The following is a 17,311-nucleotide window of genomic DNA, read 5'->3' as shown; positions in this document are numbered from 1 at the left end:
AAGAAAAACACTCCCATGGAAAAACGCCCTGCTGAGCCATTGCGCATGCGCGCACACTAACGCTGACTGTGGAAAAACACACACGGCCTTAGCCCTGCCCCCCTGCAGGCTGGGATCGACTTGCTCTGCCACGCCGTGCCACGCTCCAGGACGACCGGAGAATTCCCCGGTAGGATTTCGGCGCGCTTTTTATCCCAGACAGGTCACGTAAATCGCGGAGGTGTGCCGTTTTCTCCAGCATAGGACACTTGGGCCCCATGTTTCTGCCACAGAACTGAAACTGCCCTAATCCTGGTCAAAAATGGCATCCTATGTGACTGATCATGGTGCAATGTTTTTCCCCTCTCTTGCTTTTGGCATAGTTGACCACACCGTCCTCCTCCAACTCTTCTCCTCTGTTATCCAGCTGAGTGGGACTGCCCTTGCTTGGTTCCACTCTTCACTATCCAATTGTAGCTAGAGCTCCAGCAATGGTTTCTTTTCTTGCTTCTGCAGTGTTGTCTCTGGAGTCACCCAAGGATCTATCCTTAGTCCTCTCTCCCTCATCTGCAAGCTTCCCTTGGTGACATCATCCACAGATATGGGGTCCGCCTCCACACGTACATTTCACACCCAGTTGTACCGCTCCACCACCCCAATCAACCCTTCCAATGCTTCTGTATTGTCAGACTGCTTGATTGATATACAGCTCTAGATGAGCCGCAAGTTCTGCCAATGAAGACCAAAGGCATTGTTTGCCTCCCACCACTGATTCCATCCCCCACCCTGGCTGCTGTCTCGAGTTGAAGCCAACTGCACGTAACTTCTGTGTCCTCTGTTACCCTGAACTGAGCTTCCAACCCCATATCCCCTCCATCTCAAAGGCCACCTACTTCCACCTCCGCCCTTGCCTCAGCTCATCTGCTGCTGAAACCCTCATTCGTGCTTTTGTTACCTCCAGACTCGACCATTCCAATGCTCTCCTGAACAATCTCCCATTCCTCTACCCTTGATAAACTTCAGCTTGTCCAAAACTTTGCTGCCTGTATCTTATCCCACGCCAAGTCCTGCTCACCCAGCACCCCTGTGCTCACTGAACTACGTTAACTTCTGTTCTCTCCTTTTATTGAAACATAAGTCTGAGTGGTGATGAACTTGTATAGGGCTTATCCTGTACAACATCCCTATTAATGATACTTTAAGTGATGTAGAAAGAAAGTATATTCTTGAAAGGAATGATAAAGGGTGACTTGGACAGGTTAGTTGAGTGGGCAAATGAATGACAGATGCAGTATAATGTGGATAAATGTGAAGTTATCCACTTTGGTGGCAAAACCATGAAGGCAGAATGTTATCTGAATGGCGGCAGATTAGGAAAAGGGGAGGTGCAACGAGACCTGGGTGTCATGGTACATCAGTCGATGAAAGTTGGCATCCAGGTACAGCAGGCGGTGAAGAAGGCAAATGGCATGTTGGCCTTCATAGCTAGGGGATTTGAGTATAGGAGCAGGGAGGTCTTACTGCAGTTGTACAGGGCCATGGTGAGGCCTCACTTGGAATATTGTGTTCAGTTTTGGTCTCCTAATCTGAGGAAGGACATTCTTGCTATTGCGGGAATGCAGCGAAGGTTCACCAGACTGATTCCTGGGATGGCAGGACTGACTGATGAGGAGAGACTAGATCGACTGGGCCTGTATTCACTAGAGTTTAGAAGGGTGAGAGGGGATCTCATAGAAACATATAAAATTCTGACGGGACTGGACAGGTCAGATGCAGGAAGAATGTTTCCGATGTTGGGGAAGTCCAGAACCAGGGGACATAGTCTAAGGATAAGGGGTAAGCCATTTAGGACTGAGATGAGGAGAAATTTCTTCACTCAGAGTTGTTAACCTTTGGAATTCCCTACCGCAGAGAGTTGTTGATGCCAGTTCATTGGATATATTCAAGGAGGAGTTAGGTATGGCCCTTACGGCTAAAGGGATCAAGGGGTATGGAGAGAAAGTATGAAAGGCGTACTGAGGTGAATGATCAGCCATGATCTTATTGAATGGTGGTGCATGGCCGAATGGCCTACTCCTGCACTTATTTTCTATGTCTATGTTTCTATAAGACCTTGATCAGGGTCAATCAGGTGGTCAGGAATTATATTACAAAAGTCAAATGATAGCAAAATGTATGAAAAATTTGTATTTTTTAACCTGAGTAAAGTCAGCTGATTGAGCATTTTAGAATATCCATGCAAGCTGGTATACACTAAGTCTTGTAAATTGCAAGAATTCATGGTGCATTGTCAATTTTTAGAATTAGTCAGAAAATCAAATTTTGTTGCCCCCTCCAGTACCAATCTCAAAAACAATTCTGGAATGTGTCAAAACGATTTTAGCAGTTTGTGCAGAAAGATGTCACTTTTGGCATCAAAAACAAGCCCGTAGTTGTTCAGATCACTTTTGCAGCATTACAGATGTTGACGGGTAACCCTGTTGACACTGCAAATTCAAGGCACTTGTTTCAGTGTTTTAGGAGCAGCTCTTGCAGCTGCACCCTCAATCACAACCTTAGAAATTTGTGTTGCAAATCCATTCTTGTTCTCGTGGATTAGGGCGACGAGTAACGTGGTGTTGCTTTAGACATCTCTTCAACTTCTCCGTAGGCTGGACGATTTTTAATCCGATTTTAAAGACTACTTTTCAGTAGATACTAGCAAATTGAAATTATACTGTGCAATATTGGAATGAAACTTTTTTAAATGGGCAGCTCCTTTTGTTAAAGTAACAGCTGTAGGAGTTTTGTATGCCTTTTAGTTTTATAAATCCAGACAAGAGGCATCAGACTCTCTTTCTTCCCCCCCCCCCCCCCCCCCCAATCTTTTGGCTGATGTTTAATCCCAGGCACCAACTATCCATTCATTCTCTTATACTCCTTCCCCCCCCCCAAAAAAAAACCTCTCCTGGGTGAAGCAAAATGCCTACGGTCGGTAGCAATTTCAGAAGTCTACTCGGGCAAAACATTTTCACTGACTTCTTGTCGACGCTCTAGAAGGTTCAAACTGACTAGTTATAATTTAGAAATAGTTTACTCTTATTTTTCATATGCTATGATCACCTCAATTTTCAGGAATCCATCTAAATGCCTTCTTGAAGGACAGGTAAAGAATACATTTCCAGTCCCACCTCTGGAATCCTGTTCCACATATTGTTCATTATCCAGCCTCACTTAAACCAACTGCTTCCCCCCTCCCCCCCGGTTTACTCTGTTTTTCTGGTGGCTCTGAGTTCTACCTGACCCATCATCTCTCGCACAGTATTTACTTTCATGATGTTCATGCCTTTTATCATTTTTAAATACCAGGACCTACCCCACCCCCCTCGAAGGCTCTGTCTCTTCAGCACATACAAGTCATCAAGTCAACTTCACAGCTGAATGATCTCAGGCCGGGGTTCATATCTTCTGCTCCTCTCTGCATCTTCTCTTGAGTTGAGGGTTATGGGGAGCGGGCAGGGAAGTGGAGTTGAGGCCAAGATCAGATTAGCCATGATCTTATTGAATGGCGGAGCAGGTACCAGGGGCCAAATGGCCTACTCCTGCTCCTATTTCTTATGTTCTTATCTCTCTAAGGTATGAGGACCAAAACAGTACAGAACTCCAAATGAAGTTACACCAAATCCTTGTATAACCCTATAATTGTCATTAGTTTTGTAATGAATTGCTTGGCCACTACAGCCAGGGGTTTGCTTTATAAACATACAACAATCGCAGACAGGTGCAACTGAGCATCATGACCCCCATCACTGCTCTCTCGCGCACTCTTGGGAGAGATGAAAAACTCTAGGGCTAATTCAGGGGAAAAATCTGGGAAATTGGTTGGGCAGCAACTGAAAAAGGAAGAAGAATCTTTAACTGGTATTCTTGTAATTGTGAATTATTGTGCTAGTTTTAGAATCAATTCATTGAACACTGGTCTTTGAATATTGATATTGGATTGTGCAAGCCATGGATGGACATGCTCCATATATTAAGACACCTTTGCCAGGATGAAGCACAAAAGATAAAGATGGACGTGGGGATGGGAAAAACATGAAAGTTATTTGTATCTCTGCAGATACCACGGCATCTTTTAAGGGAAAAGTGGATAAGTATTTATCCAGATCCGGTTAATGGTATTAGCTTTGAACTGCTCTTGCAAAAAAAACTGGCACAATGAGCCAAACGGCCCGTTTCTATGCTGTAAGCTTGTATGGTACTAACTAGCACAAGAGTTGAATTAACAACATGGACAAGATCAGAAGAGGAATAAGATGAGGATGTGTCAAATCACCTCATGTTCTCAACAAAAGAAATAGGAGTAGGCCATATGTCCCCTTGAGCCTGCTCCACCATTCAGTAAGATCATGGCTGATCTTTGACCTCAACTCCATCTTTCTGCTCAATCCCCATAACCCTTGATTTCCCTTGGAGTCCAAAAATGTTAACGATCTCAAACTTGAATATACTCAACAACTGAGCATCCACACCCTGTTGGGCAGAGCATTCCAAAGATTCACCACCCTCAGAGTGAAGAAATTCCTCCTCCATCTCTGTCTTAAATGGCCGACCACTTATCCTGAGATTATGCCTCCAAGTTTTAGACTCTCCGGCCAGGGGAAATGGCATCCACCCTGTCGAGCCCTCCATATAATTCTGAATTGGTTATAATAGACAAACTGGAGGGCTTCCACGTTGGGCTCAATATTAATGGAACACAGATAACTTAATGAATTCTGATATAGTACTTGCTGATTGCAGGTACAAATGAGATTAAAGAGGTCCTTCCGAATATAAATCTAGACTAGTTTAAATTTGGATTGAAAATAAAAGCTGAAAAGACTTGATGGTGAAGAAACGTGACCTCCAAAAATTGAATAATATAGAAATAGAGCAAGTAGGTTTTTAAAAAAAAAAAAAAAAAAAAAATTTGGACAGATAATTTGGCTGAAATAATGACCGTGCAATGAAGCATATAGAAACTTGAAGGGATTTTTGTGTAACTGGGAAATGCAGTGGATTAGGATTAGAATGCTTGTGTGTTATATGTTGGGGAACAGCACTGCACAGACGGGCAAATTGGAGCTTGAATGGAGGTGTTTGCGTTGTGGTAATGTTGAAAATGTTATGCCTAATTAGATCCTTGAACCCGCACATGTAAAGAGAGTAGGAGTGATGCCGATTGTAATGAGAAAGGCGAGATTCTGTGGGCAGATGACTTGAAGATGCAAGGGCAATTGTGCATTTGTTGCTGTCTGGATCAGTCGATGACAGCAGTTCAAGAGACATAAATGGGTGCAACATCAGGGGCTGAGGCAATCAATCTGCAGAAATGAAAGTACGCAGTACTGATCATTTATATTGCGCTTTTCGCACTCTCTGGACAACTCAAAGCGCTTGAAGTACTTTTCGAAGTGCAATCACTGCTGTAATGTCGGAAACCACAGCAATGTCAGGACCTGAAGGATAGTCGCCAAGCCTATTTAGCATATTGGCTGAGAGCTTCTTCAGGAGATAGGAAGATGTGTCAAATGATCAGTCAGAGAAGGAGGCAGAAGAAAGCAACTTGCAGCAATGAAGCATACACGGATTGCTTGCTATTTCCCACAGTCCAAGGACACCAGCTGTGTTGGTGTCTGCCGAATAGTTAAAATAACAGTTTCTACTTCAACTCTGTGGTGAGTAAAATTGTATAGTTGTGGAGTGACAGTGTCTTATAATCTTGAGTACTTGTATTGATTATATGCAAGGATCATGTGTACTGAAGAAAAATATTTTTGTCTTTATTGCACTGAACATGTGTTGTTAGCCATTTTGCTTTGCAATGCACCAAGTATTATAATACACCTTGCATACAAAGTTTTCTCCTTTTTTAATGAGGGTGCAAATATCTATCCTCTGAGCAAGAACTTGCATTTATATACAGTAGCACATTTTAATGTAGATGTCTCGGTGTTTTACATCGGGGGAGAAGAAAAAAAGATAAAAGGAATAAAGGACCAGATTGGAGTTTTGCCGGGAGTTCGGAGAATTGAGAAGAATGTTGGGTTTCAGGTTTTTAAAAGGTAGTTTAGGCAGGGGGTACCTGAGACTATGGCCCATTCCTGTTTTTCAATCCATAAAGCCATATTTGCACAAGTTGCCTCAAGAGGGTCAACCAAAAAAGACAAAGCAAACTGAAGTTTTGGTTTTTAAAAACTACAAAATGAGCTTAAAATTATTACAATCCTACCACTAGCCCACAGGCTCCTGAAATGGGTCAGTTGTGCCAGAACCTATTTAACTTTATTCTGCTTGCAAAGTAATTCTGAAACTAAAATATAACCTTGCAAATAAAGGAAAGCTAATTAAAAGTATAGCATTGTTACTGATAAGTGTGTAACTATTCTCAAAGGAATGTGCTACTTTAATCAGATTTCTGTAAAACCTCACATTAAAAACAGCCAGTTGGAAAATATTTGTAGTACAGCCCATTAAGTTGCTAAATTATTAAACCCATTAAAATTACCTGAGTGATTCTTGCTGGCTGCCAATTGCCATAAATAAAATTTGGTGCGTCTGTTAAATAAATGTAGGGTGCTAAGTAATTAAAATCTAAATAACATAGAAAGTTTTCTGCTTGCCAAAGGGAATGTAAGTGAATAGTGTATTGGAATGATGTATGAATCATGGTTGGTGCCAACTGCTTGTTCTAGTTAAAGAAACAACAATGTAGTGCCCTGTATAGGTGCAGCGCCTAAAATCCGGGACCGAGGCCATTCCGGATTCTGGACTTTTCCGGACTTTCGATCATCTTTCTGACGTCACGAATCCGGGAACACCCGAGCCCAGGTTCAGGTATTTCCGGATTTTGCAACGTCAGAAAGGGGGGTCCCTGCCGAGGAGCTGTTTGGGCCGTCCGGGGCCCACCGAGGAGGTTGCTGGGCGGGCCAGCCCCGCCGAGGCCGATCGAGGAGGGTGTAATTGGGCTGGCCCGTCGAACAGGAGGTCGTTGGGCGAGGCCTGTCAAGGAGGATGTTGTTGGGCGGGCCGGCGAGGAGGTCCCGAGGTGTGGTGGGGCCCCGAGGTTGGCAGGGTCGTCTGGTCCGGATTCCAGAACATTTTACGGATTCTGGACAACCCTGCCACCGATCGGTCCGGATTCTGGAACATTCTTGTACCCCCTTTGGATGATGTGTGCCTTTGTTCTGGTTTCTGAAATGTGAATTCATTCACTGTTTTAGGGTTGGGGGTTGCAGTACTCTGCTCCACAAACAAATCTGCAGTACTGATCCCATCTGCCCTCTTTCCAGTACTGGAAATGTTAATGGTAGTGACGAGCAAACTAGCTGTTTCAATACTGAAGGAGGGCGGGAATGCGATATGCATCTTCAGTGAAAGCATTTGCCTGGGAGCAGTTTGCCTTATAAGGATGTTTTACTCCAATTTTTTTTAATGCCTTTTTAAGACCTTAGTGACTTCTAATTGTTTTGTATAATGCTGTTGTAAATTTACTATTTGTACTTTTCAATCACTCGTATGTTTGGATCAGAACAATGTTATTGTCTAAATAGAAATTATTGCTAATGATAGAATCATTAGAACTTGTAACACAGAAGGAAGCCATTTTGCCATCATGCCTGTGCCACTGCTTGCTCTTCAGTTGAAGCTAGCCATTCTCATAGAAACATAGAAAATAGGTGCAGGAGTAGGCCATTTGGCCCTTCGAGCCTGCACCACCATTCAATAAGATCATGGCTGATCATTCACCTCAGTACCCCTTTCCTGCTTTCTCTCCGTACCCCTTGATCCCTTTAGCCGTAAGGGCCATATCTAACTCCCTCTTGAATCTATCGAATGAACTAGCATCAACAACTCTGCGGTAGAGAATTCCACAGGTTAACAACTCTGAGTGTAGAAGTTTCTCCTCATCTCAGTCCTAAATGGCTTATCCCTTATCCTTAGACTGTGACCCCGGTTCTGGACTTCCCCAACATCGGGAACATTCTTCCTACATCTAACCTGTCCAGTCCCATCAGAATTTTATGTGTTTCTATGAGATCCCCTCTCATCCTTCGAAATGCCAGTGAATACAGATCCAGTCTCTCCTCATATGTCAGTCCTGCCATCCCGGGAATCAGTCTGGTGAACTTTCGCTGCACTCCCTCAATAGCAAGAACGTCCTTCCTCAGATTAGGAGACCAAAACTGAACACACTATTCCAGGTGAGGCCTCACCAAGGCCCTGTACAACTGCAGTAAGACCTCCCTGCTCCTATACTCAAATCCCCTAGCTATGAAGACCAACATACCATTTGCCTCCTTCACTGCCTGCTATACCTGCATGCCAACTTTCAGTGACTGATGAACCATGACACCCAGGTCTCGTTGCACCTCCCCTTTTCCTAATCTGCCGCCATTCAGATAATCTGCCTTCGTGTTTTTGCCACCAAAGTGGATAACCTCACATTTATCCACATTATACTGCATCTGCAATGCATTTGCCCACTCACCTAACTGTCCAAGTCACCCTACAGCCTCTTAGCGTCCTCCTCACAGCTCACACCGCCACCCAGCTTAGTGTCATCTGCAAACTTGGAGATATTGCACTCAATTCCTTAATCTAAATCATTAATGTATATTGTAAATAGCTGGGGTCCCAGCACTCAGCCCTGCGGCACCCCACTAGTCACTGACTGCCATTCTGAAAAGGACCCGTTTATCCCGACTCTCTGCTTCCTGTCTGCCAACCAGTTCTCTATCCACGTCAATACATTACCCCCAATACCATGTGCTTTCATTTTGCACACCAATCTCTTGTGTGGGACCATGTCAAAAGCCTTTTGAAAGTCCAAATACACCACATCCACTGGTTCTCCCTTGTCCACTCTACTAGTTACATCCTCAAAAAATTCTCGAAGATTTGTCAAGCATGATTTCCCCTTCATAAATCTTGGACCGATCCTGACACTGCTTTCCAAATGTGCTGTTATTTCATCTTTAATAATTGATTCCAACATTTTCCCCACTAATGTCAGGATAACCGGTCTATAATTACCTGTTTTCTCTCTTCCCTCCTTTTTTAAAAAAGTGATGTTACATTAGCTGCCCTCCAGTCCATAGGAACCGATCCAGAGTTGATAGACTGTTGGAAAATGATCACCAATGCATCCACTATTTCTAGGGCTACTTCCTTAAGTACTCTGGGATGCAGACTATCAGGCCCCGGGGATTTATCGGCCTTCAATCCCATCAATTTCCCTAACACAATTTCCCGTCTAATAAGGATTTCCTCCAGTTCCTCCTTCTCACTAGACCCTCAGTCCCCTAGTATTTCCGGAAGGTTATTTGTGTCTTCTTTCGTGAAGACAGAACCAAAATATTTGTTCAGCTGGTCTGCCATTTCTTTGTTCCCCATTATAAATTCACCTGATTCTGACTGCAAAGGACCTACGTTGGTGGTCTTCACTAATCTTTTTCTCGTCCCATATCTATAGAAGCTTTTGCAGTCAATTTTTATGTTCCCAGCAAGCTTCCTCTCATACTCTTATTTTCCCCCTCTTAATTAAACCCTTTGTCGTCCTCTCGTGACGAAAATGGGAGTGTTTAGTGCATTGGATTTTGTGAGCCGTGCATGCAGGCTCCCAGCACACTACGTACTGGCCAGCTACACTGGTGTGGACTCAATGCATCAGGCACGTGATTGGCTTCAAGGCGCCACACCTGCGAAACAATGCACCAGGTGCCAGCCATTATTGTCCCTTGTAAGTCTGCACAGCGCTTGGCTGCAGATTTATTTAAAAAAAATAAAGGCAAATGCATGCATCTGCAGAGGGCTAGAACAAATTGTTATAGTATCAGGTGTTGGCCAAATCTCATCTGGAAAACTCCGCTGTTCTAGTCACATAATCATAACATGTCTTTGAAGGTTACAGAGGCGAGCAACAAAGATGATTTTTCAGTTTGAGGAGAGGCTAGGAAATTGGCCTTTTTTTAAATTCAAAAACAACATTTGAGGTAACTTAGTTGGAGTTTTCACGACTAAATTGTTTCAAGCAAATTGTTTTGCAAATTGTTTATTTTTATATCAATAAAATCTGAATAACATCTATAGATTTCAGCTCTTTCACAGCCAGACCTGGAGGCAGTGGTTGTTCTGAGTTTTTCAGCTTCCCCTTTGCACGTGATGACTTGTGTGCACAGGTCCCTGCTGCACCATACCGTGAAATTTCCACAATCCTACATTTTCACAGATCTTTCACCTTTCTTCTTGCTGTTGGCAAGTCGTCCTTGATTTTTGCAATCCTGTAAGGCGTAGTTGTGATGATTCTAGCGCCGTGGCTGAGGTAGACTCTTTTGGAAAGAGTTTGAATACCAGAGAAACGAGTTTTTAAAAAAATTGGGAAGTTAAGAGTAATTAGGGAAGTCTGCCAGGAACTTTACCCAAATGGTAATTACCCTGAATGTGGAGTAATTTGCCAGTGTAGATTGTTGAAACAGACACTATAATTGAGTTTGTGACAGTTGGGTGTATTTCACGAGGGAGGGATCTGGTCAGCAGGTAGGGTCGATCTCTGGAAAAAGGGGATGGACTTTTTGGACCTGGTGGCCTTTTCCTACAAATTAAATTTCTCAGCCAGGGTCGGGGGGTGGGGGGGGGTTGCGGCAGTGGTTAAAGTTAATTCAGTGCCCCAGGGCTGGGGATGGGCAAGATCTGGTATCTGTTTGCTAACTAGTGACCCTTGCTGGAAGTGGACATGGGAGGTCAAGATTGGGCTTCACCCATCAGCCCTGTGCTCGCTGACCGACATTGGCTCCCGGATAAGCAACGCCTCGATTTCAAAATTCTCATCCTTATTTTCAAATCCCTCCATGGCCTCGCCCCTCCCTATCTCTGTAATCGCCTCCAGCCCCACGAACCCCCGAGATGCCTGTGTTCCTCACATTTTGCCCTCCTGAGCATCCCTGATTATAATCACTTGACCATTGGTGGCCATGCCTTCAGCTGCCTGGGCCCCAAGCTCTGGAACTCCCTGCCTAAACCTCTCTGCCTCTCTACACCTCTCTACTCCTTCAAGACTCTCCTTAAAACCTACCTCTTTGACCAAGCTTTTGGTTACCTGTGCTAATTTCTACTTGTGCATCTCGGTGTCATTGTTTTATCTCGTAACACTTGTGAAGCGCCTTGGGATGTTTCACTACATTAAAGGCGCTATATAAATACAAGTTGTTGTTGGCTTCTTGCACACCACTGCAGTATAGCTTGTCTGTGTTCACCGTGTAGGCTCTCGCACATGAAGAATGGCAACGTGAGCTGCAAGTACACGTAACTGTACCCCAGCAAAAGTCAGGGCTTTCGTTTGAGGGGAGTGGAGAAAATTCAAGGGGTGGGGAAGAGAGCGAGCAGATACCATACTAATGGAGTTGAATATTGCAGGAATAATTCTAAAAACGAGAGGAGCAAAAAAAAAGGGCCTACTTACAAGTGAAAGCTAGGATCAGATTGGAGTCCTCAAATTAATATGTTAGTGAGCGTTTTGTTTCTGTTCACCAAATAGTTAATTTTATTTTGAGTGCCCTCTGTCAACATTGAACGCTCCTAGATCAGGTGTTACACTGGTAGGTGCAGTGTGAAGCTGTTGCTTTCTCACCATGTGCTTTACTCCCATCCTCCAAAAGATCACCCATCACCTACTACACCAGCATGACCATCTCCATTTCCCACACCAGTCATTCTGTGGACTGAGACTAAATTTGGTACTTGGGGACTGTTCCATGCCTGCCAGGATCTGCATTGAGGACACCATTTTAGAACCCAGGAGATTTTGTGCTCATATTTTTGTTTCAAGACAACTGTTTTTCTCTGTGTCTGCTGCTCACCCTCAAATAGCTGCTTGTGATGGGGGAGCGTAATGCAGTTAAGTTTAAAAAATATCCATCACAGTACCATCAGATAACGGTGTAACGTGCACCCCATGTACTGAATTTAATATATGGATGTGTACAGTGTTTATATAACACCCAGCTTAAAAAAAATTAAATGTTGCTGGTTCTGACTTGCAGTATTTTTTTCTGTTTGTGTATTTACTGTGAGCCAGGTTTATTACACTCCACTGAGGTATGTCATAACACAATGCGCCTTATTTTGAGAGGAGGAATGTGAGGGAGCACAGGGGGGCTTCAAAGCCAGCTTTAATGTAAATCCATTTGATAAAATACAAGAGAAAAAGATGTCAACACCAGGGATGAAGCAGGGAAAAGGGAGGCGGGAGATGATATTTAAATTTAAAAAAAAGAAACTGGGGTCCAAAAGAGAACCTGTCTTCAGTTGTGTCTGGTTTTTGGCAGTGTGCAAACACAATCTTGCATGATGGGTTGCAAAGTTCCCCAATAAATGGAAGCACAAGCTGTTATCTCCCAAGGCAGCCCTGAAACCAGACAGTCAACTTTTCAACGTGCAAGAGCCAAAAAAATGTTTACTGAGGAGCTACAACTTTTTATTACAATATAGAATTATGGTACACTCACTGGTACTCTGCCTGTACCTACAAACATACAAGACAAGAAAAGTGGACATGTGCTGTTACTGTTGTGTGGATTGTAGTTTGTGCAGATCTGCAGATGGTGGTTCTGCTAGGTTGAGCGCTTTTCTTTTCCAGTGCAATTGTGCAGGTCACACCAGCACAAAAGATTGAGGAATTTCAAGCGCAAATCGAATTTCTGTGATCTTTTGTGCTAGTTTTTTTTAAAAAATAGCGCTCAAAGCCGGTCCCGCCACACAACTGGCCACGCCCCCAGATCGAATTGATCACCAGTGCGAGTTTCAGCTAATTGCGCCCGTTTGTAGGCCTTCGAGAAGGCTCTTAAAATTAAGCTGTTTCTTTTAGGTGCAAGAACACCAATAGGCACCGATCCACTGTACGCCGATGGAAACTAGTAGCTGGTTCTGTGTAGTATTTAAAGTCATTTTCAGTTATTTAAAATCGGGTTAATCTCAGGTGGTGGATTAGACATTTTCAGCTGTACTCATCAAATTGCACCAGATTGCTACTCTTAAAATATATCAATGAATATTTTTTAATACATTAAAAAAATTACATTCTAAGACACTGCCCGACTACATTGGTTCATGGAAGATTTTGTGTTTGCCGATTATGCAAATAAATGAGCGGAAACTTGAGCGCAAACAACACTTCAAACTAGTATAATTTGTGTCCGGATTACCAATTGCTCCCAAACTGGAAACTCTTGGCCCTGCTGTTTAAATCTATTAAAATAAATACATTCTATTAAATATGATTGCTGTAATGGCAGGGAAAATATACTGACTGTTAAGCGAGTCTTGATGTTCAAATATTCATTGTATCTAGATTCTGTTAGGGTGCGTAATGCATGATTGCATATTTTTAATTTCTGAACTCTGTTCTAAATTTAGTGATGTCCTTGCACTGCCAATCTTCAAACAGGAAGAGTCCAACTTGCCTCCAGAGAACGAGAATAAACTACTACCCTTTCAGTATGTCCTGTGTGCCGCCACCTCCCCGGCAGTAAAACTCCATGATGAAACGCTTACGTACCTTAACCAAGGTAAGGCTTAGCACTGCACAATAGCTCAATTTTCTAATTAGGCCAGTGGTGTTAAAAGCATTTTGAAAACTGTATGGTCTGATGTGCAACAGTGAAGATGACTGGTGACCTGCGATGCTTCAAATGCAGCTCACTTCCGGATTCTTGATTGGTTTCTTGCTATCTTGCCAATATTCCTTTCGCAGCAACGGCAACTTTATTTTCTTGATTTATTCAGAAAATAATTTCGTACATGTTCTGGTTTGTTCTGTTTTCAGGGCAGTCTTATGAAATTCGGATGCTTGACAATCGGAAAATTGGGGAGTTGCCTGAAATCAATGGCAAATATGTGAAGGTGAGGAAAGTAGAATATTGATCAAGTGGTGGAGCTGCATTTGTTGCAAGTTCTACTTGAAAACATCATTTTAATTATATTAGGAAAATTAGCGAAGTGTGATTCATCATGTCATCTTGTTTCCTGAGCCTATCGCCATCTTCAGTCTATTGATAGCAATCACTGTAAACCAGTAGCCCTGAAGATAGCGAAATCTTCTTTTGTTTTTGAAGGTTGGAAAAAGTAGCACTTTTGTTTTGCTTATTGTAATGGGCAATATGATTCGTTACCTTGAACTTTCCAAAATATAGCACACCTATAAACCTGTGGAAGGCAACCTTTGTGGAAGTTGGATCTGATTTCCATGTATAGACTTAGTTTTGAAAATGGATCTGTACACCAAAATGTAACTTAGCCCAGTGTTAATGAGCGATGTATTTGAATGTTTATTCCCTGTATGCATGCCAGCTCACTAATTGTAATCCTAGAATGTCAGTCTGTTGAAGGTGAGGGATCAGGTTGCCCGTTGAAATAAGCAAAACGACACTTTCTAAGTGTATTTGTGTAAAATAAAAGTTGCAAGCCTCCATCTACTGAGCTAAATTACTTTTTTAAAACTCTAAATCAATGCAGGATTTATATTGTCTAACTGCTATTTGAAATGGTTCTGGCTTTCTATGCTCTGGAACTCCCTCTCATTGTGGGGTAGATTTTAGTGAACCAGTGGCAATACTAATGTGATGGTAAACAACTGCACAATTCAGTAGGTGGAAATGGATGACGTCTGCGAAGTTAAAATAATTTCCAAATGACAATATTAAATAAAACTTGCCATGTTCAGATATGCATGCACCATTTTGTAGTTGAGTTGATACATGGGTGTTCTGCTCCGAAGCCTCTTCCAATGCTTGGAATGTGTGTGACTGGTTTCCTGCACCCTTAGGATTATTTTCCTTCCCACTGCTGTGGTAAAGCACCTCCCCTTAATGGCATGGTTAAGGATGAGAACTCAATGTACAGAATCTTGTATAGCTTAGCTTAGAACACTAATATAAAAGGAAAATACTGCAGATGCTGGAAATATGAAATATTTCAGCTCAGAACACTTGTGTTGGCATGACATCGTAAGTTGATCAGCATCTGAAAAGTGAAGTTCATGTTTGGATAGAAGACCTTCATCAGAGCCTAAAGGGTTATTTTAGGCTTTGTCCCATCCCACTGAACATTTCTCCTTTTTGACTTCATTCTCTTCCCACCTACATCTGAGTCGTTCACCAGCCTTTTAGGTTCTCTACTCCGAATCTGTCTGTCTGTCTTTCAGATGTTGATATACCTCCAGTATTTTCTCTCTTTACTTCAGATTTCTTGCATTTAGATGATTTTGTTTTTCCGTTTTCCTGTTTGTACCACTGTCGTTTATGGTTACGGAATCTTTTTGTCCAACCTCATATAGCAACATAACTAGATAGGAGTTTTGCACAAGATCATCCCATTTTAAGTGTGTAAGCATGTTACTAAATGACAATGTGGTATTCCTGGAAATAGTGAGATCCCTGCAGATCCCAAGAGATTCTTGAGGACGGGTGGAATGGTGTTCGACAGAATACGCTACATGTGAAATGATCATTTTAATTGTTCATTAAAATATTTGGTCTGTACCCCTTTAACAGCAAGCCTTTTCACGTGGCTTTTTTTTAGGGGTAGCAGGCAAGAGGGGTTTACTCTGGCTTGAAATAAAAATGTTTTGATTTAAAACACATGCAGATATTAAAGGAGCTGGTTTAGAGGAGTCACTAACCCTGTATGCCGTATTAAGGCAGGCGATTTTAACAGCGGGAGATCATTTCGCTTCTGCTGTACAGATTGAACCTCCCTTATCCAGAACTCCCTTATCCGGAACCACTCGTCGTCCAGAATCCAGAACCATTCCCGGCCACCGGGTGGCGCATGCACAGAACTCCGACATGAACAAATTGAAGTCCTTCCTCGCTGCTGACTCGCAATTGCTCGCCTGACCCCGCTCCCTCCCTTTCCTACACCCCCCCCCCCTCCCCCCCCCCCCCCCCCCAATGATCCAATGATCTCTCTGCCGCACTCCCAGCCCCAAGCCTGATATCCCCTTGCTCAGTACTTCAATTTAACGTGACCACCCCTCATCCGGAAAAATCCCTTAGCCAGAACAGGCCAGGTCCCGAGGGTTCTGGATAAGGGAGGTTCAATCTGTACTGGCTTTTAGAACATTTATTTTGTTTGAAACGTATTTCCCAAACATTTTCGTCACTCTTCAGACAAAAATAAGTCTCTTTGCCTATTGCTGATTTGAGATGTTGCTGTTGAAGCACCGTTATTATTCATTTTTATTTTTGACATCAGTTATATTGACACAAATATAAACATAGAGAAACATGTGCAATTGACATCATAGTTTCTGAAAACTACTGTTTGTTTTCCCCCGCCCCCCCTCCCCCTCCCCCCTGCAGAGTATTATCCGAGTGGTATTTCATGATCGGCGTCTACAGTACACTGAGCACCAACAGTTGGAGGGATGGAGATGGAACCGACCGGGAGATAGGATCCTAGATTTAGGTACATTGTCCACAACGCGCATGCAGGGATCAGTTGTGCATAATCTAATGTTTGACTTCATGGATGAAAGCTGAAGTATTGTAAAAACACTAAGCCAGAGCTTATTACAGTCTTGATAAACTGTGGAAGACCTTTAACACTGAATGTCACTATGCTACAGTGGAAACTCTTGTGATTGTGCCTTGGTGGATAATCAGGATCGTGTGCCAATGTAGTATTGCACAGCATCTGTACCTGCTGTTTCCCCACATACGAATGGATATGTGTTGAACAGAGGCTCGTCTTTGAGGGAATGTTCGAGGTCAAGTTGTCCCAGGCCATGTTCACATTCATCCCAATAGCTGATTATAAAGATGTGCGGGCAGTGTCTGAGAACAGGTAGGTTGCTTACCTCTGGGCTGCGGAATGGTGTCTGGCATTTAGGACCGAAAATTGGAATGGGGAAGCAAGAATAGATATCTATTTAATTTAAAAATAATTATTTCGTTATACTTTGCTGTTCTAGATATAAAGATGTCCTGAATTTCAAGACCTTGGTTCTTGAACATAAGAAATTGGAGTAGGACATTCGGTTCCTTGAGCCTACTCCGTCATTCAATAAGATCATGGCTGATCTTCTACCTCAACTCCATTATCCCCATATCTCTTTGATTTCCTTAATATCCAAAAATCTAATGATCTCTGTCTTGAATATACTCAATAACTGAGCCTCCACAGCCCTCTGCGGTAGAGAATTCCAAAGATTCACCACCCTTTGAGTGAAGAAGTTTCTCCTCAATCCTAAATGGCCGACCTCTTATTCTGAGATTGTGACCCCTGGTTCTAGACTCCACAATCAGGGGAAACA

The 17,311-nt window shown here is 42.9% G+C and overlaps 1 protein-coding gene across 2 annotated transcripts in view; it reads left to right on the top strand.

The window, feature by feature from the left end:
• tfcp2 (transcription factor CP2) overlaps positions 1-17,311 on the top strand; it is a 98,754-nt gene that overhangs the window by 23,431 nt on the left and 58,012 nt on the right. For both annotated transcript variants that reach the window (XM_070869434.1, XM_070869433.1), the window contains exons 2-4: positions 13,414-13,565; positions 13,823-13,899; positions 16,359-16,464. In XM_070869434.1, coding sequence (XP_070725535.1) covers positions 13,414-13,565; positions 13,823-13,899; positions 16,359-16,464 — 335 coding nt within the window. The remainder of the gene's footprint in view (positions 1-13,413; positions 13,566-13,822; positions 13,900-16,358; positions 16,465-17,311) is intronic.

The sequence above is a fragment of the Pristiophorus japonicus genome, chromosome X (assembly GCF_044704955.1).
Source record: "Pristiophorus japonicus isolate sPriJap1 chromosome X, sPriJap1.hap1, whole genome shotgun sequence".
Classification (NCBI taxonomy): Eukaryota; Metazoa; Chordata; class Chondrichthyes; family Pristiophoridae; genus Pristiophorus; species Pristiophorus japonicus.
Note: the sequence above shows the minus strand (reverse complement) of the source record. Positions and strands in the feature narration are given on the sequence as shown.